The sequence below is a fragment of the Odontesthes bonariensis genome, chromosome 6 (assembly GCF_027942865.1).
Source record: "Odontesthes bonariensis isolate fOdoBon6 chromosome 6, fOdoBon6.hap1, whole genome shotgun sequence".
Lineage (NCBI taxonomy): Eukaryota > Metazoa > Chordata > Actinopteri > Atheriniformes > Atherinopsidae > Odontesthes > Odontesthes bonariensis.
This window is the reverse complement of record NC_134511.1, coordinates 33,337,811-33,363,386: the sequence shown is the minus strand read 5'-3', so window position 1 is coordinate 33,363,386 and position 25,576 is coordinate 33,337,811. Positions and strand designations below refer to the sequence as shown.

Sequence of the window (25,576 nt, the reverse complement as noted above, 5' to 3'; positions counted from 1 at the left end):
ACATCTGTTTGAGACCACTTAGTAGGTGAAGATGGCACCATTAAAGGACCAGGTCGACCCAACTTCCAAAAAAAGCTAGGACCCCGTGTTAAATCAAACAACACTTTATTTTGATCAACATTTTCTAACTAAATGACATAAAAGAAAAAATGTCCCTGGAAGAGGGGTAAGTATTTATTTTCACTCTTCTAAACAACAGATGACACCAGTTACTTTGAAAGCAAAATGTTTCCCCCATCTACGGTGTGCTAAAATCAAGCTGGAGGAGGATCCATTATTTCCAATCATCAATTCCACATTTCTATCTGTGACTGGAGAGTTTTCTTCTTTGATCCAGTTTTAAAAGTCCCCCCCCACACACACACACACACCAACAGTTATTAATCTCGTTACTACTCATGTTATCCCTAAGCTGTGGACTAAAAGTTTTTTTGTTTTGTTTTTTATTTTTAAATTGTGATCGAAAGCAGGATAGATGAGATGCTTGCTCGACTGAAACAGCAGATATGCACATGCACATGCTGCAGCTCAGAGGAAAAAGAGCTTGTCTGAGAGCTGGATGGCCGGCTCTGAGTGCAGGTACTGGCCGGAAAGGAAAGCCAGTTTGTGGGCATACTTGCATGGTGCTGGAACACGAATGGTGCCAGGCCAGTTCCAGTATAGGTGGCACATTTTGAACGTCAACCTGGCATGAGAATAAATGGATATTAATACATTTTTAGAACTGATCAAACATTACTATCAAACTCTATTCAAGTTGGCTAAAGACTTTAATAAAAATTCTGATCACAACTATAAGCCCGATGTAAACACCAGCAGAGTGAACAGATAGATGCTTTTAGTGGAGCTTAATATATTCTGATCAAATGCTCACAGATTATGTGAGCATCTGTAAAATGTCTTCATTCTACAGGAAGAAACTAAATACAGTGGCTTGCAAAAGTATTCACCTTCAAATGCTCAAAATGTTTAGAGGGAGCTACAATGCTTAGTTTAAGATCTCCTTTAACACAGAGTACGACAAATCATTTTATTTTATTTATTTATTTTTTTTTTTAAATCAGAGGAAAACTGTCTCCCGCAATTCCTTTCAGCCTCAACTTTTGTAGCGACACTCAACTATTTTCACCCAGTCGTACCAACTGGGATTCATTTGGATAAATATGAAGACAGGAAAATGAGCTGCCTGTGACAACACCATGTTTGACTTGTTTGACTTTACTTTCCTATTTTTTTTTTTAAATTAAGAATAAAGATAAGTAATATTCCATATCATCTCTAATATATACAGTATATAACTTCTATGTAACAAAGTGATAAGATTGCAATAGACCAACTATCTAAAGCACTTTTTGTAGAATATTTATTGAACAGTTGTAGTTTCAGTCGTGCAGATCCACATCACAGCTGAGTAAGCGTGGCTGGATTCTCACGGCAGTGCTTCTCCCAATATCTAAAACATCTCTCCTATCATCTTTCCTTAACGCCATGTTGTTATCCAACAAGGTCAAGGAAATGAGCTTAGGAACCATAGGAAGTCATTTTTTTTTTCTTTATTATTCAGCTGGACTCTAGGACAGAGGTACACTTCAAATGGGACAATGACCCTAAAGATACTTGGTTCAAGTTGAGAAGTTTTTTCATAATTCCATGTTGAGAATGTTGGCGTGTTTTGTAGAGTGAACGATAAAAAACAACCAAATATCCATTCTGATTCCAGATTGTGAGGCAACAAAATAGAAAAAATGCTAAAGCGGGGAGGATAATTTTGCAAGCCACTGTACTTACATGCATACATGAATATTTTATTTCAGAAAGTGTATGAAAGTGCAATATATAAAGACCTCAAAGTACAGCATTTTCTTAGACACATTAAGCTTAAGCCAGAGCAGGGCCACTGTAACGGGAGCACAAAAAAAAAAAATAGAAGATCTTGTTGACAGAATCCTCGACTCTTGCAGTATGTGTCATGCTCAGTGAGTCAGCCTTAACCATATCAACATCTTAAAAAAGTGCTCCACCACGAAACAAATGTGCATGTAAGTTGAACGCATCTTGCCATCACTAGTTGCCATCTAAATGAGAAAATAGAATCACAAAGCACATACCTTTGCAAATGGTCTGGCGTGAGGTTTGCTGTGTTGTACAAAGAGATGTAGTGTGTAGGAAGTCCACAGCCGTGGCGAATTTGATGTGCCATCAGATAAAAGTCGACCCTAAATATTAGGAGAGAATCTTTAAAGTATCTGAAATCTAATCTCATGAAACAGTATTTGTCTCAAACCTTTGGAGTTAGTGTCACTTCACACCTAAGCATGAACACCGTCTTTACTTTATGAAAAACTTCTTTTTTCATTTGTTACTAATCTATTTGTTGCACTTCTCCTGTGAACAATTATTGTAGAACAATGGCCGTTTCTCAATACCAAGTACGCTAAATATGTACTTGTGTACTTACAAGTATGGACTTGTTGGAATGGACTTCTGAGTAAGGATACGCTCATTGTGCATTCGGAACAGAAGCGTACTTGATTATGTCAAAGATGTTGATGCCAAAAATAAAAATAAACCGTAAACTATTGTTTTTGATTTTTCTGTTCATCGCTGCCCGTGTGTGATTTCAACAGCAAAGAAAAATCAAAACTTCTAGAAAAGATTGAAAATGGACCGAGCTGTGCTTGCAGCTGCCGTTGGAATGCTTTATTTTAAAGCTGAGGAGGAAGCGGTGAGGCTGAGGAGGGAGAAACGGGAGCGACAAGCGAGGATGCGGAGGAGTAGGCTAATGGCATACCTGTCAACTTTTGTCAACTCCTCTGCCATCTTCGCTTGACCCGCACTGCTTTCTGGGAAAGCAAGCTGTCTGAAGTCTAAACAAGTCACCACAGAAGCATACTCGATAAAATGGGCGGAGCAAGTACACATCCGGGAATGTGGAGGGTACTTATCTGGATGCGTACTTTGAATTGAAACAGTACTTGGTCGTTTTGTGATGACGTTTCAGAAGTACACGAGAACACAAGTACAGACAAGTACGCATATTGAGAAACGGCCAAAGTCTTCCCAGACAGACTGTCAACAACATGCTCAGATTTATCTGCTTTGCAGTTTTGGAAGGATGCTGTGTCTCTCAACTATAAAAAACTTTTTTAGTTAAGATCAAGTTGTGGTAGATCAAAACGCTTGAGACTGACCAGTCTTTCTGAGTGAGGGTGTGATCCAGAACAGTCCCAGGTGGAGGAGTGCCAAAGCCGTTTGCAACCCTGGAGTAGAGAGTGGTGCTGATGCGCTTTTGGACCACGATGAAGACCAGCTTGGGCTCATAGCTGGGGAATGTCTCAAAACATTTGATCAACTGTGGGATCTCGTACTGCTCCACCATCTTCAGCTGTCCATCGGACACACCGTCCCGATAGACCACAATCTTTTCTGGTAGGTTGTGGTTTACCTGTTCAGCAGAGAAAACTGATGACAGGCTTGAGCAGCAAAACTAGTGTTATAGTCATTCAGACTGAAATGTCCTCAGAGTGGATTTACACCTGCTATAACATTTTCTTCCTCTTATCCTGATAAGATTCAGGTGCTGTTTATACATACCCGGGTATTTTGATAAACGAAGACCTTTCCCTTCGTTTGTGCCTTTCGTTTATACACAAACAGAGTTTTTTCCTCCGAAAACGAGGCATAAAAAAACTCCGGCAAAAGTGGAGATTTTTTAAAAACTCCGTTTAGCGTTTGTGTATAAACTGGTTGAAAGAGACAAAAACGGAGTTTTGGGCAATATCCGCGGTAAAAGACCGACGTCCATTGTTTATCTGGCAAGCATGGAGGTAATAGCAGCATTTCTGTTTTTAAGAGCTTGTGTGCTTTTGAAAATTAAAGTCATACAGTGTATTGACCAACAAAGACGCATTAGGGCTCGGAGGGCAGCAATTGCGGAGCTTCTTTTGGCAGACAGAGCCCGGCCATACCACCGCCAGCGATGTTCTTTCTGTCAGCGGTTCTTTATTAGGCTTCTGATTGGCTTGTGTGGAATTCTCATTGTTCTAACACTGCCACCGTCAGGCTTGGCGTAATTTAACAGCTCTTGATAGCGTATTTATGCTGATCAATATAGACGTGTTTTTTTTAAAAACCGGGGCTGTGTGCACCTAGTTATTTTTGCAAACGAAGGTTAGAAAATATGCGTTTATCAAAATACCCGGGTATGTGTAAACAGCACCTCAGATACAGGCTGGGTGAGGAGTTGTTTTATAGTGATCTGTGGTTCCTTTTTGCAAGGTGCGGTTTGGAAAGACTTTGCAAGGCATACTAGCAGATAAGTTACCTCGTAGTACTTCTGCAATGCTGCCAGCAGGCAAACTGTGAAGCCATTGATCAGTTCCTCATTGGGTGCCTGGAAAGTTACTCTGGAGTACCACCGGGTCAGTGAGCTGGACAAGGAAAAGGTGTTTATCATCTATTTATTATCAGTGATGCCACACATTCAAACACTGCAAGGCATACCGACTGAAATTCTCTAATAAAACATTTCGTAATGATATTCAGAAGGAATTTTTGGGGGACATAACCCCGAAGCCTGCTTTGTGCAGAGACCAGTGATGTAGAAGTTGGTGGGTAATGATTGAATCAATACTTTAACATTGGGTTGAGCCCCACCCTGAGTCAATAAAAGGTATTACATAAATTACCAAGGAAACATGAAATCAAAGACTAAATTAAAACAAGGAAACTGGATAAAAACACAAGCGTACCTGTTGACACTTGCGACAAAACCCATGACCGACTGATGCGACTTGCTGGTATCATGGTGGACATCAACTCCAATTACCATCAAGTTTTTCTAGTCAAGTGACACAGGAACAAAAGTTAAAGTTGACTTAAAGTTAGTCAAATTAGTAAGATAACAATTTCTTAAAATCATCTTTTAAATATGTGTATTTATTTATAGTATTGTATATTCACAAGTAACAAATTGGCTGTATTAAATGAAGGTGCAGTAACTTAATTCTGGTCAGAAGTGATCACCGACTCCGTAAAATCACAAACGGGATAGAAAATGAATTAAATTCAACTTCAAAACAAGCCTTGTACAGACCACATTTTTGATCAGATAAATCACTATCAGGCTCTTCTACTCCGACTTTGTGCTTCCCAAAGGTTTGCTGTTACTTTTCTGCTTTTGAGAGATGATGCTCACCAGGGGAACGTTGACAGTCCAGAGTTCACCACCTAACTTGCTGTTCACCTGCAGGAGTATCTTCTGGGCAATACTCCTCAACTTCTGTTGCTGAGATATTGTTCGGACATTGATGGCCTAAGAACAAATCATTTGAGAAAAAAAAAAAAAAAAAGTATATAATAATAAATGAACAAAAATAAAACGTGGAAAAGTTCCAGGTCCAAACTTTACAGTCTTTCTCCGATTCAGAAACAGCAATTTTAAAAACAGATGTGAACATTACAAACCTGGGAAGGTACGGGGCTTTTAACACAGCACAGCTTCTTGATGGCACTGTAGAGATCATCTCTGTTGCCGACCATTATGCACACTACAAGCTGCAAATTAGGCTGTACAAAAAGGGGAAATCAACAATGGGACTAAATTTGCATTTCATTGCAGCATTCGCTGATAAAGATGGAAACTTACATTATATTATATTCAATTTGAAATGGGGCACTTGAAACACAACCTGAATCTGAAATAATTGACAATACCCCAACAAGTTTGTACTATTTTTACAATGTGCTGCATTGCAAACATGAGCAGAGCCAACAAGTATTTAATGGACACATCTGTGTATAAAGCATAATGGGAAAAAAGGTTATCGTTTTAGCTGAATTTCTATTTTATGTCACACCTCACTGGTGAGCTGAGAGTGGATGCTCTTGATGTAAGTTTCGGTTCGATCATCCCGCAGTTCCATTCGAATCGGTCGCTCCAGTCGTAACCCGATGGGCCCAGCCACCTTATTAAAAGTTGAAACCAGCTCCTCCGCTTGTTCAGCACAGCGACGAGGGTAGAAGATGGCCCAGTTGTTCAAGGGGACCTTGGGAGGAAGATGGGTCGGTCAATGAAAAAAAAAAAAAGATGAGATTCACCATCCATCTTTAAAGCTGCAGTCGGCAGGTTTTCAAAATTCCGAGTCTAAAGTCGGAAAATTCGAACTGATACAACTTTCAGGTCCCTCCCCCAACCTCTAACAAGCTCCGAATAGCCCCCCCAAACCCCTCCCCCTCTGTGGACGAGGTTGTGCAAGTGAGTTCACACCAGTGTGAGCGCACACAAGCTGGGGCAGACTCACGCTCAGCAGCGTGTGCACAAGCTGTGATTGACAGGTAGGATTCCTCCACCCTAACTTGATTGGTTAAAAACAGCCGGGAGCGCTCAGTTTTTGCAAGCATGATTACAGGCTTCAGAGGGAGCTACAGATTTCGTTATTTTTCCTAAACAGCCTATTTAATATTCTACTTCCAGAATCCCATGACAGTTCAAGCTAATATGACTAAAAAAAAGTTGCCGACCGCAGCTTTAAGGCCGAGGCAGAGTAAATTATGTGGTGATGAAAATATCAAGACAGAATATCATGCGAGACGAAACAAAGTCAAAGAATGGAAAACGTTGTTAGCTTAGCCTCTTCAGCTTTGCAGTTCAAAGTTAATATTTCCAGAGAGCTAATGGAGCTTACGGAGCTGATTGAAGCGTCTCTCGTGATCTCTCTGGACCAGGATACATCGGCACCAGTTGCAAAGGATGAGGACTGAAGACAGATGGTTTCAAGGGGCAGCGTTCTACCTTTAATCTGGAGCAGATGAGAGAAAAAAAGAAAAAAAAGAAAAAAAGGCCTTTTCAGATGACTTTCAAGCTGCGACTGATGGGTTTCACTGTGCTTAAGTGTCATGTGTGAAAGTAGATCCTCTGCTGGGTTATCCATCTATCTGGCATGTGTAAGTTACCAAAGAGAAACAATGCATATAAAGAGCCAGCACAATACCTCTATACCTCTTAATACCTCTCCAAGAACCATGATATACACATAAGATGTTACAAGAAACTTCCTGGATCAATAACTCTTATACAAGGTATGCCCGTGATGTCACAGTACCCGGAAGTCGCTGCGGTTATGCCCACTGAGTGGCAAAAACATGAGTGGCACAGCTGCCAAATTTTTAAATATTCAATTATATTCAATATTGAACATGGGGAAGAGCTGCTTTGCAATCGACTGAACAAACAGGTTTTCAAAAGGGTTAAAGCAGAGTTTCTACAGGCTACCTAAAGCAATAGAAAAGAGACAGCGATCGATCGCTGCGATCCAGAGAGACAGCTGGAAATCCAGGCACCGAAACCTGGATTTGCGATTCACATTTCGAGTCCGGTAACATTATATTATGCTGTATTTTTGGGCAAAATCACATCATTGAATTACATAATGTATCGTAGGAGTGGGCGATATGGAAAAAATGTTGTATCACGATTTTTTTGCATAAAATCACGATTTCGATTTTTTTAATCACGATCTTCCATCCAAAAAAAAACCCAAAACAATTACAGTAGAGTTAAGTCAACATGCTGAACCACAGAAGAGCTAAGGAGTAAAAGAAAGAATTTGGCAATCAACACATTGTAATTCAACTGTAACCCAATTCAAGATGAAAAATAATGATCTAATTAATGACATCTGACACAGTGAGAGTGAAGCAACCGGAAATAGAAAAATGAACCACTGATGATGACTTGACTCCACCTCATGATGCCATTTAGCAACAGATGAGCAACGCTGCATGTTCATTTACTGCAGCCACAGTCACGCACTGCCATCACCAGAGCGCCCTAAAGGAATACTTTTCAACTGTGTAACGTTTGTCACGGTCGCGGTGCATCCCTTTTCTCTTGCACCGTACCCAAAATCGCGATCTGACGATATAAAATCGTGACTGGCGAGGAAGAGTGGAGAATCGCAGGCGATCTACCAAATTAGAGAAACCGTATAGATCGCCTTTGCCAATCAGCGCAATGATTTTTTATTTTTTTTTTTAATGCTGGTTCCCACTGATGCGGCAGACGTCCTTAACCTAACCGACCAATCATAGCGAACTGTGTGTCGTGACACTTTCTTACACGCCTCCATGTTGTGTTTGTAAAAACTTAGAAAACGCATGGACAGCCATGGCTGAAAGCCAAGCCGACGAGCTGGTGAAGAAGAGGAAATCCACCTCTGTAATTTGGAATTGGTTCGGGTTTTCTTCTACCCTAACCCACTGCTGCTGGTCCACATCAGGAATGGGAACAGCAGCAGCGGCACCATCCACAGCACATCCATAGCGGCGCACGGGAGAAACTCACGGCCAGCAGCAGCACTCTCGGGTCGGATGAGGAAACCGCTAGCTCGTAAGCTAACTACGGTGCAAGAGAAAAGGGATGCACCGCGACCGTGACAAACGTTACACAGTTGAAAAGTATTCCTTTAGGGCGCTCTGGTGATGGCAGTGCGTGACTGTGGCTGCAGTAAATGAACATGCAGGGTTGCTCATCTGTTGCTAAATGGCATCATGAGGTGGAGTCAAGTCGTCATCAGTGGTTCGTTTTTCTATTTCCAGTTGCTTCACTTTCACTGTGTCAGATGTCATTAATTAGATCATTATATTTCATCTTGAATTGGGTTACAGTTGAATTACAATGTGTTGATTGCCAAATTCTTTCTTTTACTCCTTAGCTGTTCTGTGGTTCAGCATGTTGACTTAACTCTACTGTAATTGGTCTTTTTTTTTTTTTTTTTTGGATGGAAGATCGTGATAAAAAAAAAATCGAAATCGTGATTTTATGCAAAAAAATCGTGATACAACATTTTTTCCATATCGCCCACCCCTACAGCTCACTCATTGAGACAAAGCTGCTGAAAGAGCCTGTCAACTCCATAAATCAAGCAATAATTATGCAAAGTTGGAAATTTGATTATCCACACACACACACCAGCAACTAAATCATTTTGTTAATGAGCCTGCGGCCTGACATTGTTAGATACAGACAATAACTATTCATAAGTGTAAAAACACATGCTTCCTTTTTACATTATATCTTGTCAGATAAAAGCAACATTTTTCTGCATTGTATATATCAGCACTCTGTTCTGTTTTGAAGCAGTACTGGTCTTTGAAAGTTCTCAACTGATCCCCATCCCTGCATTTACAACCACTTCATTTTAAAGAGATTTTTTATTTTTTTTTTCATAGTTTGGCTGGTCCTGTGACCTATAGCCAGGTGTGACTTATATATCAAAATATATTTAATTTAACATGTTTTTAAATGTTAATTCATACTGACTGACATGAACCAAGGAGTAAACATTGCTATCCACAGCCACGAGAGGACACTCTTGGCTGCAAAACTGCTCACCCTCTCAAAATGACAAAGTGCAGGTAGTAAAATATGCAGCCAAAAACCGTAATTGAGCAGCAGAAAGAAAGTTTGGAGCGAGTGAGAAACTTGGGAGGGACTGGCGAAAAGCAGAGGTTAATCTTACTGCAATCAAGAAAATAAAGAAAGCTAAACACAGGCTGAATGCAAGAAGGCCAGAGCTGGAGGGACGAGTCCACAGGTGGGTGCTTGAACAACGTGCTGCCTGAGAGGCTTGTCAACGGTGCAGTTATGTCTCCACGCCCCGGTACTTGCCAAGGAGATGAATAGAAATTATTTTGCAAGCGGGCCTTCTTGTTGTTACTGCTTCATGCAACGAACCGCCTCTCTATCAGAGCACGGACAACGGTGTGTCAGAAACTGCCGGCAGACTTCCAAGCCGAGGTCGACAGTTCCCGTGAGTTCATTGAAAAGCAGGTAACTGAACACAACCTGTCACCGGATCATATTATCAACATGGACGAGGTCCCCTCACGTTTGACATCCTTATGGGCCGAAGCTATTGTGTAGCTGAATAACTTAATGTTTTACGTTAACATACACCTATTCAGCCTGTTGTTCTGTGTGCTAATGTGTAGTTGAATAACTTGATTAAATGTCTGTTCTTGTGAAATAAATGTCAAAATAAATGCGACTTATACATGTGTTTTTCCACAGATTTTTTTGACTGATGCGACTTATACTCCGGAAAATACGTCATGAAGCATGTGACACAGATTCTCACCATCATAATTCCGGAACCAAGCTCCAGTCCCCATCGACTGAGCTCCTTCAGACTCTCAGGATTGGCACTGATGTTCTTCAAAAGCTGCTTTATTGAGTGTGCGTGCTGCTCACCACTCACATTGATGTGCGTGGTCAAGTCCTGTAACACATTAAGATATTCGTTTTCAGACTTGAATGTGCTCTTGGGTATGATCATATGCTGTTCTTCATAGTCAGACTCCACATCTTAGCCATTACCAGCAATAGTTAAATAAATGTGTAATGACCATCTTAACATACATTAATATGCAGACAGTGATTTTTGTATATTGATGTTGAGACACACACAGCTGGATAAATTCTGAAGTTCACAGATAAAAATGGTCTACTAAAATTCATCAAAAAAATAAATAAAAAAGGGTGAATGGACGATGCTTCACAGTTAAGATGGAGAATGACCAAAAACAAAAGCAAAACAGTTTTTGAAGAACAAACCAGCTGAGCTGCAATCAACTCTTTTTACTTATGAAAGTGATAGTTCGGAGTAGATTCACCCTAGGGTCATTTGAACCGTGACATCCAGCCAAGTAGCCCACCCGAAGTTTTTTCGATATTGGCTGAACATCAGCTGAGTTACTGAGTTATCCCGAATAGCTTAGTACAAGCGCCAATGGAACCTGGCAGTATCTCCAAAATTACCACACTAAAAATCACATGCCATGACACCAAACTTCTACAGTAGTACAAATATGGTCTGTACTCACAAAACGATGCATTTGGAAGTTTGTACATAGTCCAGGAGTTTATTATTATCAACACAAGCCTGATAGCTTCTCTGCTGCTAAAGCTGCATCGACGTCACTTCCTTGATCTGGGAGCTTCAAAGTAAGATGAGGGTTGATCTACTACTGTAGACTACAAAGTATATGCAATATTCTACTTGATTTTTTATGAATTTTTATGTTGTAGAGTTGTGAATTTATTTTATCAATGGAGAAATTGAGCATCCTTGCTTTGTTGTCTACAGTAGTAGATCAACCCTCATCTTACTTTGAAGCTCCCAGATCAAGGAAGTGACGTCGACGCAGCTTTAGCAGCAGAGAAGCTATTAGGCTTGTGTTGATAATAATAAACTCCTGGACTATGTACAAACTTCCAAATGCATCGTTTTGTGAGTACAGACCATATTTGTACTACTGTAGAAGTTTGGTGTCATGGCATGTGATTTTAGTGTGGTAATTTTGGAGATACTGCCAGGTTCCATTAGCGCTTGTACTAAGCTATTCGGGATAACTCAGTAACTCGGCTGATGTTCAGCCAAGATCGAAAAAACTTCGGGTGGGCTACTTGGCTGGATGTCACGGTTCAAATGACCCTAAGGTGAATCTACTCCGAACTATCACTTTAATAAAAGAAGAAAGAATCATAAATAAAGACAGCTGCAGTTAAGATCTTCATTTAAACACAGTTGAACTAACATGCATCTTACGTGCATCATGTCAAATAAAAACACAATTTCATAGAATATATAAAAAAAAAACATGACAATATGATGGCTTCATTAAGAGTTGGAAGACAAATGGCTCTGAAGATCATTGAGCTGCCATATCAAACTTACTTTCATAGCTCTGAAGTCCTTCCTCATTTTATCTGGGATTCCCGTCATGAAGGAAAGTTCTGGGACTAAAAGGATCTCTCCAGTAATGATTTGCTGCAATTCAGGGATGAAACACACGTATGAAGAATACAATATAAAGCTACAGAGAAAGAGAAAAAAGCCATATGGTAAATACACACTGATTAATAAAACATGTAGTCAAGATGGCTCTAAAAAGTGAACGCAGGACATGTTTAAAAGTGTCACTCAAGGAGTTCGGTCTTCAGAGAGCATAATAAATTAAACAAAACATCCTTCCATAAAATGTGCCAGGACAAGTCGGCCCAATCTCAGGGACACTTTGTCCCCAATCTCAGGGACAAATGGAGTTTCTCCTAATTTATGCAGACCTTTTGCTCTAGAGTAAATTGCTCGGGGCATGAGTGGAAACTGAAAATCCAGGGTTAAATTTAAGGCTACCTCAGTAAGCCCTGAATCCAGTTTCACAGTAAAAGCTGGTTGCATTTGGAAAAAAAATTCAGAAAATGCAGCAGCAAAGCTTTGAAGTATTCTGCATTCCTGCTGGTTCAACTCACATCTTGATTTAGGGTGCCCTCACACTAGAGCTCTTTGGTCCGCTTTAAACGGACCAGAGTTGGTTTCCTCTGATAGTCCCATTTCGTTTGGGCAGGTGTGAAAGCTCATCCAAACTCTGATGCGGACCAAACCAGTGAACACTGGTGCAGTTTGCTTACAGCGGGAACGGACTATCCAGCAGACCAAAGAGAGGAAGTGATGCAAAACATTGCTCCATGTCTGTAACCACAGCAGCATGTCGTACTCTTTCGGTAATGCTGCGTTCGTCTCATGTACAGAGCAACATGCTGGATAGCTCGCTGCCGTGCCTGCTGCTCGTACTGGACAGCTTCTTGTGAAAAAGCAATCAGGTTTGAAAACCAAAGTAAAAACAGAATACATTTGGTGATCCTCCATTGTTTGCTTTTGTTGTGAACAAGCCGGCGGAAGGGGATGGATTTTCATTTTCCGTCCTGGCCAATCGATGAGCTGGGTTTTCTTCTTCGGTTGTAACTGTGTGACGGCGGATTGGTCCGCTTTAAAAATTGCAGTGTGAAAGTGAACCAAACCAAATGAAGGAGTGAAACTTTTCTGCATTTCCTGCCCAATTGAGCAGAGTTCCCAAGACTCACTCTCTTTCTCTGCCCACTTCCCTGTTCAGCCACTTCCAAATAAAGACCACTCTTGCCCAGAAAGGTTCATTATCATTAAGGGAAAACTTAAAGTTTTGGGCTGTTTCCAGCACAGAAATAATTTGGAATGCTTTTAAGGACTCATGTAGCCAACATCCATGCACATTTGTGCAACAGAAGCAAGCAAACTCGCAAACACCACCTCTCACCTTAATAAAATACCTAGTGCAACTCAACTTACTTGGTTTAAAGACCTTTTGAAAACAATAAAATTGTGACCATCACTTCTCCGTGGTTCTCCACCGGCCTGTGTGCACTTAGCATCAGATGTAAGATGCACCAGTGTTAACTGGGTAACTACATTATGCGTCTCTTTGTGTAAAGACACTGGCCACAAAAGAGTCCGTCAAATTATTTCTATTTTGAAAGTCTTTAAGAGAAAATGAAAGGATGAGAAAAGGAGAAAACAAATCCTAAAATGAAATAATTTGATAATACTGAATTGGGTGGTGACTGCGAGCACAACTTGTTGTAGCCACAAGGTGGCAGTGTTAGTCTGAGACACAAATTACTGCAGGTCAACTGAAGGGTCTAATTTAAAGAGATGATGACTTCATTTTAAGAAGACCTGCCTCCATTTCAATCATTACAATGCTGAAAAAATGTTTTCACCTTTCCTGCTGGCCTGGACCTCTCCTTGGGTCGATGCAGGAGTAAAGGCTGGTTCAGCTCTTTGATTGTGATCCCATAGTTCGTGCTGTTAAAATGTCAAAACACACACAATGCAATAACGGTTAACATAAAAAAAAAAATTATAATAATAAAACATGAGTCATGCCAACCAGCCTTTTACTGCAATGCACCTGCTCAGTTTTGGTGAGTTCACAGAAAACTGTCTCACCTGTAGTATTCCGAAAAGGAGGTTTGTGTGCCATCCATCAAAGTGAAGGTGTCCTTGGGCGACTTGTTCCACTCAATAGCATCAACGCGATAGGTGCGATTATTGTAGCGGGTGATGACAATGCTGCCAATGAGTTCTTTGGCACATTCGTCTTGGAAGTTCTCTTTGCTCTGTTGGTACAGAGCATTCCTGGCAGACAACAGGACACAAGCAATAATCAATGGTTATAGTCAGCCCTGTCTCATTAGAAAAGTGGCCCCCATCAAATTCACCTCAAAATGAACGCTTCTCCCCAAAGAAAACGTTCCAACCGTTGGTTGGTTAAAAAAAAAATTACAAGAGGATCGGGATGCGAAGAAGAACCAAAAGATTTACCCACAAATATGTGACTGAGCTTGTAGCGGTTTGTAAGCAGGTGTTTATTTAGCTGTGTAACTCACACGACATCAAGCACAGAGTCATTCCGCAAAACCTTGTGAGACACGTCCACGGACAGGTAGAGACCTCCATCTGTGCGCTTAATACACGCTGAATAGCCTGGCCACACTTGAAGCCTACAAGACACACAGAGCAACGCAGGATAATGGAAATAATAGGGCAGCCATAACAGCAGGAACTTTGGCTCCGATGTTAAATTAAAACTACAAACCGATGTTTTCCAAGAATGACTGCACTCTCTGGATCGTAATGATTTCGGCCAACCAGTTTCAGTCCAATGATTTTCATTACCCTTGAAAAAAAAGAATACTCATTCACATCCTGTGATTAAACCATAACGGTAGCATAACTGAAGCAAAGGGCTGAAAATATTTATGGAGGCGATTCCTTTAAAAAAGGCCTGAACGAATACAAAGAATCCAATGGCAGTTTTTTTTTTCTAATGAGGTCTGGACAAAACTTTTTTTAAGTCTACTTAGTGAAGATTTATCAGTTATAAAAAGGGCCCAAAATATGGCAAATCTCTTTAAGTGTGTTTATTTTGAACAAATACCTCCTGAGCACAACATTGTAGAATGGGATGCAAAGATCAGAGTTGGGTGGCAAAATCTTCGTCATGTGGATTTTGATTTCTATTTCCTCGTTATCGGTCCGTCTCAAACATTTGAGACCAGCCACCTGCATGTCACCAAAATGACAAAACGAGTGAAGTTCAGCAGACTTTGCATTTTGTAGTTCTGCACAAACACAATACAATATAATTTCACAGTCAAACTCATTGTAAGCAGTTTAAGAGCCTCCTTGGAACCACAGTAGTAAATTTCTGTCAGCAAAATTCTGTGAAAACCAGAAAAAACAGCATGGTTATAAGTCTGTCATCTTCAACACAATAACTCTGACACTTACATCGCTCAGCTTAACTGGCAGGTACAGTATGGAGCCATCAAAAGCCACCACCTCCCCTGTGGTTGGACGGTGTTCTTTCATCATGCCAAAACGCATCGCCATCGACTCAACATTTGGTCTGCAACATATTAAAAGACAAAACATGAAATATACGCCACTCTCACATAATCACAAATATTAAAGAAACTTCTGACATCCCACAAAAAGATGGCAGTTATTTCCTCGTTAAGTGGCTGATAGACTGTGAAAACGGTTAATTATACTTACGTAAATGTAATATGGTACTGATACACCGCTTCATTCTTGCATCTAATTGGGATGTGGTTTGACCCAATCGTTATCGGAGTTCCTTTTGTTCCAGATTTATTAAGGGGGTCACTGGGTGGAGAATAATATAAATGCAGAAAAAGATTTCACCACAGTTCACGCAGGAAAACGTTAACATTTCCAAACAGCTTAAATTGGACATGGAACGATCCTTTCCACTCGTTTAATTCTTAATCTTGGGTACCTCTACATTAGTCTTGCACACTTTTATAACCCCAAATAGTTTGTTATTAGTTTAGAATGAGAGAGAGTTTCTCTTGGGGAAAGTCTCCTCCTGAGAAATGGAGGATCTGCCTAAAAAGTCTTCTGATTGGTTGAACACCTAGAGGTTTGCTAAGGGTTTGTGGAGGGGGAGATGTGGCTCATGAACATGCACTACTACGATTGTTGGCCAGAAAGCTGCAACAACTGAACAAGAAAAAGAAACTTTGAGAGAGAAGCTACATCCAGCTGCACATGTTCGAGCCAAAATCGGATCCCTAATATCACTGGATATCTGTGTTTGGAACACATGCTCAGAACCTGCAATCGCTTGTATGAGTAACTCAGTGTTTCGAAGAGCTGAAGCAACAAATTAATATTTGCACTGTTTTGTGCATAATTGCATTAACACAAAGTATCACTATCCCTTTTAGCAGCTTTTTCATTCAGTGTAACCATCATGTTTGCATCAAAATGCATTTAAACATCCAATACCAACACAACACAGACATGTGAAACAGTCTCACTGTGAGGTTCAGAATCGAGCCTTTTTGGTGTTGGCCTCAACTTTTAGCTTCAGCCAGCAATGTACTGGTTCTTATTAAAAGAAAAAAAACTGCATTCACCGATCCAAGATTGCAGGGTCCTTTGGAGAGGCTGAAGAGTCAATTTGCTCTCAAAACCAAAACCATATTTTTTTTTTAAGACATTGACACAAAAACAAAGTACCCTGCTAGGGGTGGGCGGTATGGCCTAAAATGTATACCACGGTAAAATTTGAGCCACATACGGTATATATCGCGGTATGGTACTTTTGTATATAAATTACAACAGAACAGTTTCTCAGTGGTTACCATAGCACCAAATAAACACTTTCAATCAGGATGTTTGCAGCAATATTAAATTAAATGTATTGTGCAAAACGGAAAACACAGGAAATATAAAAAATATATACGTTATATTTAAAAAATAAGAAAAGGTACATTTCCTTGAATAAACTCTTCAAATTCCTCATATAAACATAAAAGTGAAATGTACTTCTTCAAGTGCAAAAATAATCAATCAACTGAATGTAGAACCAAGCTATTTAAAGGTAGGGTAGGAGATCCTGGATTTTGAGTCCAGCGAAGCTGCATTTTGAAAATACACAGGTAAAAAGTCCCAACCCTTTTCTTCACTTTCCCCCCGAAGGCACGCCTCTAGAGTACATGAACGCGCACGAGCACGAAGGTGCACGAGCGCTGTTCTGACAGCAAGCATCGATCGTTGCAGTATTTAGTATTTAGTTTATGCTAACTATACGTTTAATAATGCTAGGTGCTAGCCAAGCTGGCTCTAGTTTAGCTTCCTGCCAAGCTTCGTTCATGGAGCAGGGTACGCGCACAGGGGGAAGGAGGGGGAGGGGGAGGGAGGAGCAGATTGCAGTTTGATAGACGGCATCAGAATCCAATCATTGTGAACGGTCCGTTCACAATGATTGGATACTGTTTTTCCTAGATTGTACGTTCTAGAGGCCACTAAAACTTTTCATATTTGTGTCAAAACTTTTAATTAATTGGTTGCAATGAGGGTGTGAAGAGTATTTCAAGCAATATGTAAAAAAATGTTCCAGAAAAAGATCCCCTACCCCGCCTTTAACAGTTTAGTGCCAATTACTTGCACACTTCAAGGCAAGTATACAATAGACACTGCTTTCCTCCTCTCATTTCTTAAATAGCACAACATAAAATGGAAATATCCAATGAAACATTCCAAACAAAGCAGGAATCATTTAACCAAACATATAAACGCAAAACACTCAGAGGGCTGCCCTCTTTCGCCAATATCAAGTCAAGTCAAGTCTTTTATTGTCAGATACACAGAACACGTTGCCGGCTTTGACTCGTTTTATATTCCGGAGCATGGTTAGCCCGCAGGTGGTAAAACAAATTACTCGTGTTACCTTGTCTTGCGATTACTGTCGCCCGGCATATCTTGCAGATGACGTTTTCTTGTTTAATGTCAGTCACTTTAAAGCCAAACCATTCCCAGACTACTGATGTTGCGCCAACTTTTTTAACCAACTCCTCTGATGCTGCCATGTCTTCAGTGTCCGCCGCCATAGTCATTGTTGTTGTTCTTCCTCTTCGAGGCAGCCAAGCGGATGTTCAAAACTTTGCATTACTGCCATCTACAGGACTCATGAGCTATTGCGGTATAAGGTATGGCAAAAAAATCTCTACCGTTGGTGAAAAATACCGCATAAGGTATGATACCGTGCATACCGCCCACCCCTATACCCTGCTCTAAAAAGCAATAGTGAAACACTTGTTTCTTGCAGTGTGATAACAGGGTTCCTACAGGTTTCTTCAAGTCAAATTTAAGTCTTTTTAAGACCTTTTTAAGACCATTTATAAAAAAATAATACCTATTTCACGGCCTATTTCACAGACCTACCGGCAAAGAAAAACTTTTTTTTTTTTTTTTTAATTTGTTCATTTATTTCTCAAACAAATGAAAGTGTGGACTGTGTAAAGCATTGATGAAACATTGCAGCATAGTAGTAGTAAACGCTACAACACCACAGCACAGACAACAAGCCAAACAGAGGTGTGAAAAATCAAAGAAAATTTCAGCAGACCACAAAAAAGTTTAACTGACACAGCTAAGTTGTTTTTTAACATTGGTTATGTTAGCTAGCTACTTATTCCATGCTGGGAATATGGGGAGTAGAGAGAACTATAAATAATGAAAATCAACTTAAAAATTTGTCGTTTCGTTGAGGCTCTCATCGAACATAAGAACGAATGGTGATTTGTTTACCATGGACACCAGTTCCTCTTTAATATACACAGCTAAACCAAACTTGGCTATGTACGCCGTTTTGTCGGGACCACAAGTAATTGTGGCAGCGATGTCGGAATCGGGGAACATGCATTTAAACAACTCTGAAATACCTTTGTTTCCATTATATGAATGGTGTTTGGCGATTGTGTTAAGAGTCCACAACACCTCTGCTTTCATGGTTGGTGTGGACCCAAAAGCTGTTTGCAGATCTACTCACAGTTAACGTGTCTGCTAGCTCAGATACATTAATAGCTAACTGGCTAGCGTTGGCCGGTTGAAACACCCCAGCGATGGAAGGAGTTTGATCCTTCGCTTTGATATTTTTCATGTGCTTGAAGGACTTGGCGTGAGACTCTACGACATTTCCCCATAATCCCAGCAAGAAATGGGAAGCAAGGAAACGCAAACAAATGTTGAAAAACAACATAACGGCGTAAGTTAAACTTTCTTGTTTTCTGCTGAGATTTGCCTTGATTTTTCACGCTTCTGCTTGGCTTGTTGCTGTGGTCTGTGTCAGTGCTGTAGCAATGTGATCGGACCCGGGGCGGAGCGGTAGCGTTCTCGATGATTGGTTCCGCCACTCTTCATTTAGGCTACGTTAGTTAGGCTTTTCAAAATAATAGTAGCCTAGTTGACAAATGAAACGTTCGAGGAGAATGCGATACGGAGAAGTTACTGCACAAATTTTAATACCCAGATATCAAAATTCAAGACTTTTTCAAGTCTTTTTAAGGTATTATTTCCAAATTCATAAATTCAATGCTTTTAAGACTTTTTAAGACCCCGCGGGAACCCTGGATAAGTTCCACTTTCAAAATGCTCGCAGAGGATAACGTGCACACTCCCGTGGGCACACAGTGCCTGGAGAATTTCACTGTAAAAGAAAATCAACTGTGACGTGTGAGAAAAAAAGAGACTGAGACAACTGGATAAAATGACTAACTTCCATATGCAAATTCTAAAGCCTTCATATACCACTTTCTGAAATTTGGTTGAAGTTTAAGGTTATCGTGCATAGTTTAATACTGCAGATAAGCCAAAGACATGGTAAAGCATGGCATGGAACCTTTAAGCGAACAGCATCCCTGATACTTTGAAGTATAAGGTGTGATAGTGCATGTCGCATAAAAGCGCATAAAATATTACACTTGATCACACGACAAAGGCCATGGTTTACAGCCAGCTTATTTATAACAAGCTTATTTGTAACACCCTGCTTTGGCTGACAGTGGCCTCATATTTTTATTAAGTTACTGTTTTGTTTAACTCTTAATGACTGAGCCCATTCTCAACTGGCTGAGCAACCTCCAAAAGGAATGAACAGGGGTCACAAAGTAATGGATGACTTATATCTAATGGTGTCTCAGCTTTTAATGTCACCACCCCAGGAGGTAAAGGCAAAAAAGAGAATCATACTTACCGCACTGCTTCCATTGTCAGCATGGTGGTATCCTGAGTGGTAGGCACAGGGGGCACAGCACCTTTAGAGTATTTGCATTTCATTAGAAATATAGATTGAATTTCATCCAAATGCATTAGAAAATCATGAACTGTACAGAATAATCTGTACACACAGGATATTCTGCAGGCCAGCAACTCTGATGTGCCCTTGTGTAATAATCACTGGCCATAAAAAGGCACATTACCAAAATATTGCCATGGGCTACATTGGTGCCATGCGACTCATGTGGGCCAATAGATTTAGCAACCCAGATATCAAAGCCATAATGCCTCGTAACCGCTTTCTTGAAATAAAGCGGTACCTTCACCTCGACAACAAGGACACCAGCAAGGAGCGCATAACGGACAAATTTGTAGCAATTTCAGACATCTGGCAGCGGTTTGTTCAGAATTGTTTGTTGTCCTACGGTCCAGGGCAACATGTTACCGTGATTGAGCAGTTATTTCCTTCAAAAGGTTTGTTGTCCCTTTCTGCAGTACATTACATCGAAGCCAGACAAGTTTGGAATAAAGTTTTGGATTGCAGCAGATCTGGACACAAAATGCATGTGTAATGCAATCCATTACTTGGGAAAAGGTCCCACTCATCCGACGGGAGAGAGGCTGTCAGAGAATGTCGTTTTAAAATTGATGGAACTGTTAAAATTGGCTTTGTTCTTAGACATTATGTATCCATATTCTGTATTTTGCTAAATAGCCTATGTTCCTAGCTTGTACTTTTCCACTCTGCTCATACAACGCGATGCATGTCCTTGAATGGTCCAAGAATTTAAAGGAAAACGTCAGAAAATTTCAATTTTCCTATTTTCCCTGACACCTGTCCCCCAAAATCGATTTCTCACACTGTTTTACATTATTCAACCCATAACCTTGCGCTCCCAGATTTTTTCACTTCTGGCCATGGGCGCAGCCATGTTCAGCCACATCCGGGCATATTTTACGTCAGAAATGCAATTCTACTTGTGCAGCGGAAATAAAATTCTACTTGTGTGGCGGGAGTGTGCTCTAACAAAGTATAGAGTGTAACTTGGAAATACACAATGATTGAATACTACCTGTATATAGTAGAATTAGAAATTATTTTTATTTCAACATGTATGTTCACATATATCTGTAGTGATAGTCTACAACTGCCTCGTCGGCGTGAAGGAAACCCTTGTAGGTCCCGTCCTGCGACTCATATTTATCCCTTATCGCCCACACCGCACAGGAGGGAATCACTCTTCGGAAGCGCTTCCCAAGTCTCCCATGGAGAAAGTAGGTCACCTGCCGGTAGGCCTGGAAACGGTACACAAGGTTGGGTATGGGGTCCGAAAACGCCTCACGGCTCGTGGATACAACCGGTGAGTCGTTAGCATTTGGCGGCGGTGTCGTGGCTGCTGCGACAGCCACTTGTCCATCCTTATTTTTAGCCTTATCCGACCATCTCGGCTGATGGCTATAAGCTAACATAACTTAGATCGAGAGGCTGATCATGATCTGACTCGGACTCAGGCGAAACTTCGCATTCTATCTCCGGGTCCGAGTCAGACCAAGACAGTTCGTAAGTGTCTTCCATTGCTGTAGAAAAAATGTTTGCATTTCTGACGTCATGTTGAGTGAACATGGCGGCGCTAGGGTGGGAGAGCCAGAGCGGTATAACTTGAATTTCAAACATTCGCGAATGTTACTCTCTCGGGCTGACAAATGTAAACAAGGTGAGAAATCGATTTTGGGGAACATGTACCAGGGAAAATAGTAAATTTGAAACTTTCCGGCGTTTTCCTTTAAGATGACATAACGGGACTAAATAACGGGATCAGATAAAGCGTCTCTATTAGGTCAGATAGGTCTGGTACATTAGATACACACCTAAAACAACACTCACACATTGTTTATCACATCCAAAGAGCATGACGTGGACGGTGGTTGGTTTGCTCATGTCACTAAAAACTGGCCAATTATACTCGGTCACGTCTTAATAAAGGTGAACATGAATATGAAATGTTTCCAGATATCAGCGCTCGGGCTGATGACCACGAATAAATAATTTGTTTAACTTAAGATTTCTCTAGCTTTTTTTTGGGCTTCCAACAGAAGAATCGGGTTACCAGAACCATTTATGGACCAGGGAAGGACTGTAACTATGGATAATTTCTTTACCTCTGTCTTTGGCTGCAAAACAAATGATGTTACAGGGTCAGCTTGTAAAGAATAAAAATGCATACAGTATGTTGGGCTGATCAGAGTTCATTCAAACAGCATTTTGGCCTGTGTCATTACAGGCAGCAACCTCAGTGGGGGTATTGTGGTTCACAATACAATGGAGACAGTTAGCACCTTGAGAGGAATACACAATTTATGCAGAGGGGAAGGGGCATGCAGCAGAAGTGAACATCTCTGGGCCTGCTAGTGTTAATATATTTGTAAAGCCAGAGTCTAACTCACTGAGGGAAACAATTTTCCTTTTGCATACCTGCTCAGACACTCAGTCATTTTAAAAGGTTCATTACCTTTTAGGGAAGGCTGGCAGTGTTGGGGTGTTTCTGGCTCAGGTACTGGAGAAATTGGCTCGGACTGAACTGAGGGAAAGGAAGCAAGCAGAGCGCGTCCTCGTCCCAATTGGATGTGTGGCATCGCTACTCTTCCCAACCCCACCATCATCTGAGGGGATAAACTTGGGCCACGGACACTGTAACAGGTCAAGAATCACAGCAGCCATGGTAGAATATCAATTTTATGCTGAAAAAGGTAGCATTAGTTCTATTAGTTATTGTTTTTTTTACTCATGATGAGCAGACTCTTTATACTGACAGAACAATGAAGCATTTAATTTTTCTAAAGTGCTTCCACAAGCTGTGCTTTTTAAATCCGGTTTCATTTTGACTTTTTAAATGTAATTCTTTTCCCTGACCAATAAACAACTACAATAGAAACCAACAGAAAAAAAACCTCTGTAAAGCTCCTGAATATCCATTCTGAGAGACTGTGCACCTAATGACCATACATGTCAAAAGCTGCTCGTACATTTAAATGTGAACCCCTGAAGTTACATGAATGAACTTAATGAATTTACTGTGAGTTTGATTCTGAGGACAACAAACATTCACACTGAGATGCTGATTCAACTTTTCAGTGATTATCATTTTGCAGCCGTGTTAATTGAAACTGTTAATATCTTTTATAAATTGCATGGGTGTGAGCGAGAACATCTAAAGTTGTTTGGCACTGAAAACACTTAACATGCCACTCCTCTGGCCTACCTCTCTGGTGTACTGATAACGCCTGAAGGGGAACCTAGTGGCTTCAAATCTCCAACATCTCCTGCTCCTCCTCTTCCTAGAACAAAATGTAACATGTCAATTCTCATGGTTACTCTATGCACGCCAACTATACCTGCTTCAGCAGCTACCTAATGGGTCAAGCTCAAGGAGTAGTGCAGAAGCCTTTTAGACCTCACATTGATATACATCACCACTTTCATGCTACGCACAGTCAAACACTACACCTGTGCTTACTCTCTCAAGCAGGCTGTGAGTAGACAAAAATTAGGATATCTGAAAAAGTATTGGTGCAACTAGTTTCAGTCAATCATCCGCAACCTCTACAGTAGATAGCAAAGGACACCAAGAGGAAATATCAATCATTTTAACTGCTTTTAACTCGATAAAAATGTTAAATCTGTCATTTAAAAATAAAAAGATTACACCTAAATCTAGAAGTTGTTGACAATTCTACTTTTATTCATTTAAGACTGACAGCAGTGACAAGAGAGTTCAGTTCAGTAACTAAACAAGTTTATGAGGGCAGCCTCACAAATAAAAGTACCATCTGATAAGGTAATGTTTGAGCATATATGTAAACTTACATTCTAACAAAGGAAAAATGGATATATCTTCAAGTCAAACGGGGGCTTTTTTTTTTTTTTGTCCTCCGTTGAGGTTCAGGGCCTACAAAGTTTTACTAACTTGGTCCACATAGCAAAATCAGCTGGAGCCTTTTGGAATTACGCACATACCGTATTTTCCGGAGTATAAGTTGCCCTTTTTTTTTTGCTTGAACAACGTGCTGCCTGATGTCTGCAGTTATGTCTCCACACCCCGGTACTTGCCAAGGAGATGAATAGAAATTATTTTGCATGCGGGTGTTACCGCTTCATGCAACGCATTCGCCTCTCTATCAGAGCACGGACAACGGTGTGTCAGAAACTGCCGGCAGACTTCCAAGCCGAGGTCGACAGTTCCCGTGAGTTCATTGAAATGCAGGTAACTGAACACAACATGTCACCGGATCATATTATCAACATGGACGAGGTCTGTTCTTGGATTTTGTGAAATAAATTTCTAAATAAATGGGACTTATAGTCAGGTGCAACACGTTTTCTTCCTCTTCATGATGCATTTTTTTATTGATGCGACTTATACTCCGGAGCGATTTATAGTCCGGAAAATACGGTATTTGCTTTTATATTCACAACAGCGATTTTTAATACAGACCCACTGCTAGTGTTCCTCTTCCCAAAGAAGTCATGGGATCAATGCCCATTCCTCTAATCATCGAGACAAGTGTTGATTCTTGACCACGAGTTTGCATGCCAATCTGCAGGAAGACATAAACCTTAAATGTAAGAAAATACTTTTAAGAAAATGTAAACATGAAAAACAGTATGAATTTAGATATATTTCTGGTTCACACCCGTTCTTTTGCCAAAGTAGGGGTGTGTCCCATTGGTGCTGGGGTCATCGTTTCCAGTGGAGGACTTTGTCCATGCTTTGACTCCAGTGTGGAAAGCACAGCACCCCTGGCCACCCCTACATTTGATTCAGCTGCTTGGCGGAGAAGCCCCCTGGCTCGACCAACTGCTGAGTCATCAGGCTGTAACAACAGCCCTCTGCCTCGTGCAAACACAGGTTCAGGGGAAGGCATAAATACTTGTTGTCCCTGAGGGTTATCGCCAGGAGTGAGGAAACCCCTGGCTCGTCCTACACCAGAGACCTCTGTGGCGAGCAGCAGCCCTCTACTACGTCCTACAGCGAGTTCCTCGGGCTGATTGCCTCTTCCGCGTCCCAGCCAATGGACGCCCGTCATGTTAGTGAGGTCAGTCGGCTTGCTTGGATCCATTGGATCAACTTAAGATAGTCAGTTGACACAACAATAAGTAAACTGCAGGGAAACACCAAATAATACATTTAGTAGCATATCTAAACAATCAAATACTAGAATTAGAAAACTGGACAAAAAAAACTTTACTTTGCAAAACAGCAAATAAGCACCTCACATCCCATGTCAAATAGAAATAAGCCCAATTCAGTGCCTTTGTACTTTTTTCCCAAAAAAAGCATGTTATGTGAGGACTGCATTAAGTTGGTTGAACGAGGTTCCTTATTCATGAATATGAATATGTATCCACACAGCAGCGAGCGAGCAGAAAGCAGCATACAGGTCCAGCAGAAAGGGCCAAACTCTCACCAGCACATATTTTGTTCAATAATGTTGCAGTTGCAAAAACTAATAGATATAGAAGTAACTAATAGTCAACATGCAGTCTTACGAGGCAGCATTTCAGTCACAATGCTTGTTAAAATGAAGCGAAAATACGTACACTTCAGCAC

At 40.7% G+C, this 25,576-nt stretch overlaps 1 protein-coding gene across 1 annotated transcript; it reads right to left on the bottom strand.

Moving 5' to 3' along the window:
- Nucleotides 1-190: 190 nt before the first annotated feature.
- On the bottom strand, nt 191-25,085 carry LOC142383039 (piwi-like protein 2). Its single transcript, XM_075469155.1, has 24 exons — nt 24,660-25,085; nt 24,461-24,563; nt 23,228-23,303; nt 22,413-22,656; nt 21,114-21,263; nt 19,945-19,976; nt 15,438-15,548; nt 15,171-15,288; nt 14,818-14,942; nt 14,476-14,556; nt 14,267-14,380; nt 13,827-14,015; nt 13,598-13,682; nt 11,739-11,831; nt 10,140-10,280; nt 6,687-6,800; nt 5,859-6,047; nt 5,467-5,568; nt 5,198-5,314; nt 4,752-4,840; nt 4,325-4,430; nt 3,192-3,445; nt 2,109-2,216; nt 191-685 (listed from the first exon to the last, which is right to left on the bottom strand). The coding sequence occupies exons 1-24, from the start codon at nt 25,083-25,085 to the stop codon at nt 529-531; spliced, it is 3,324 nt and encodes a 1,107-aa protein (XP_075325270.1). The 3' UTR covers nt 191-528.
- Nucleotides 25,086-25,576: the final 491 nt, after the last annotated feature.

Excerpts from the sequence above, each read along its gene's own strand:
- LOC142383039 (XM_075469155.1), bottom strand. The coding sequence starts at position 25,085 with ATGGATCCAAGCAAGCCGACTGACCTCACTAACATGACGGGCGTCCAT. Across the intron at positions 19,977-21,113 it reads TTCACGCCGACGAGGCAGTT|GATACCACCATGCTGACAAT; the intron begins GTAGACTATCAC and ends CCTACCACTCAG. Across the intron at positions 11,832-13,597 it reads GGTCCAGGCCAGCAGGAAAG|CAAATCATTACTGGAGAGAT; the intron begins GTGAAAACATTT and ends CCTGAATTGCAG.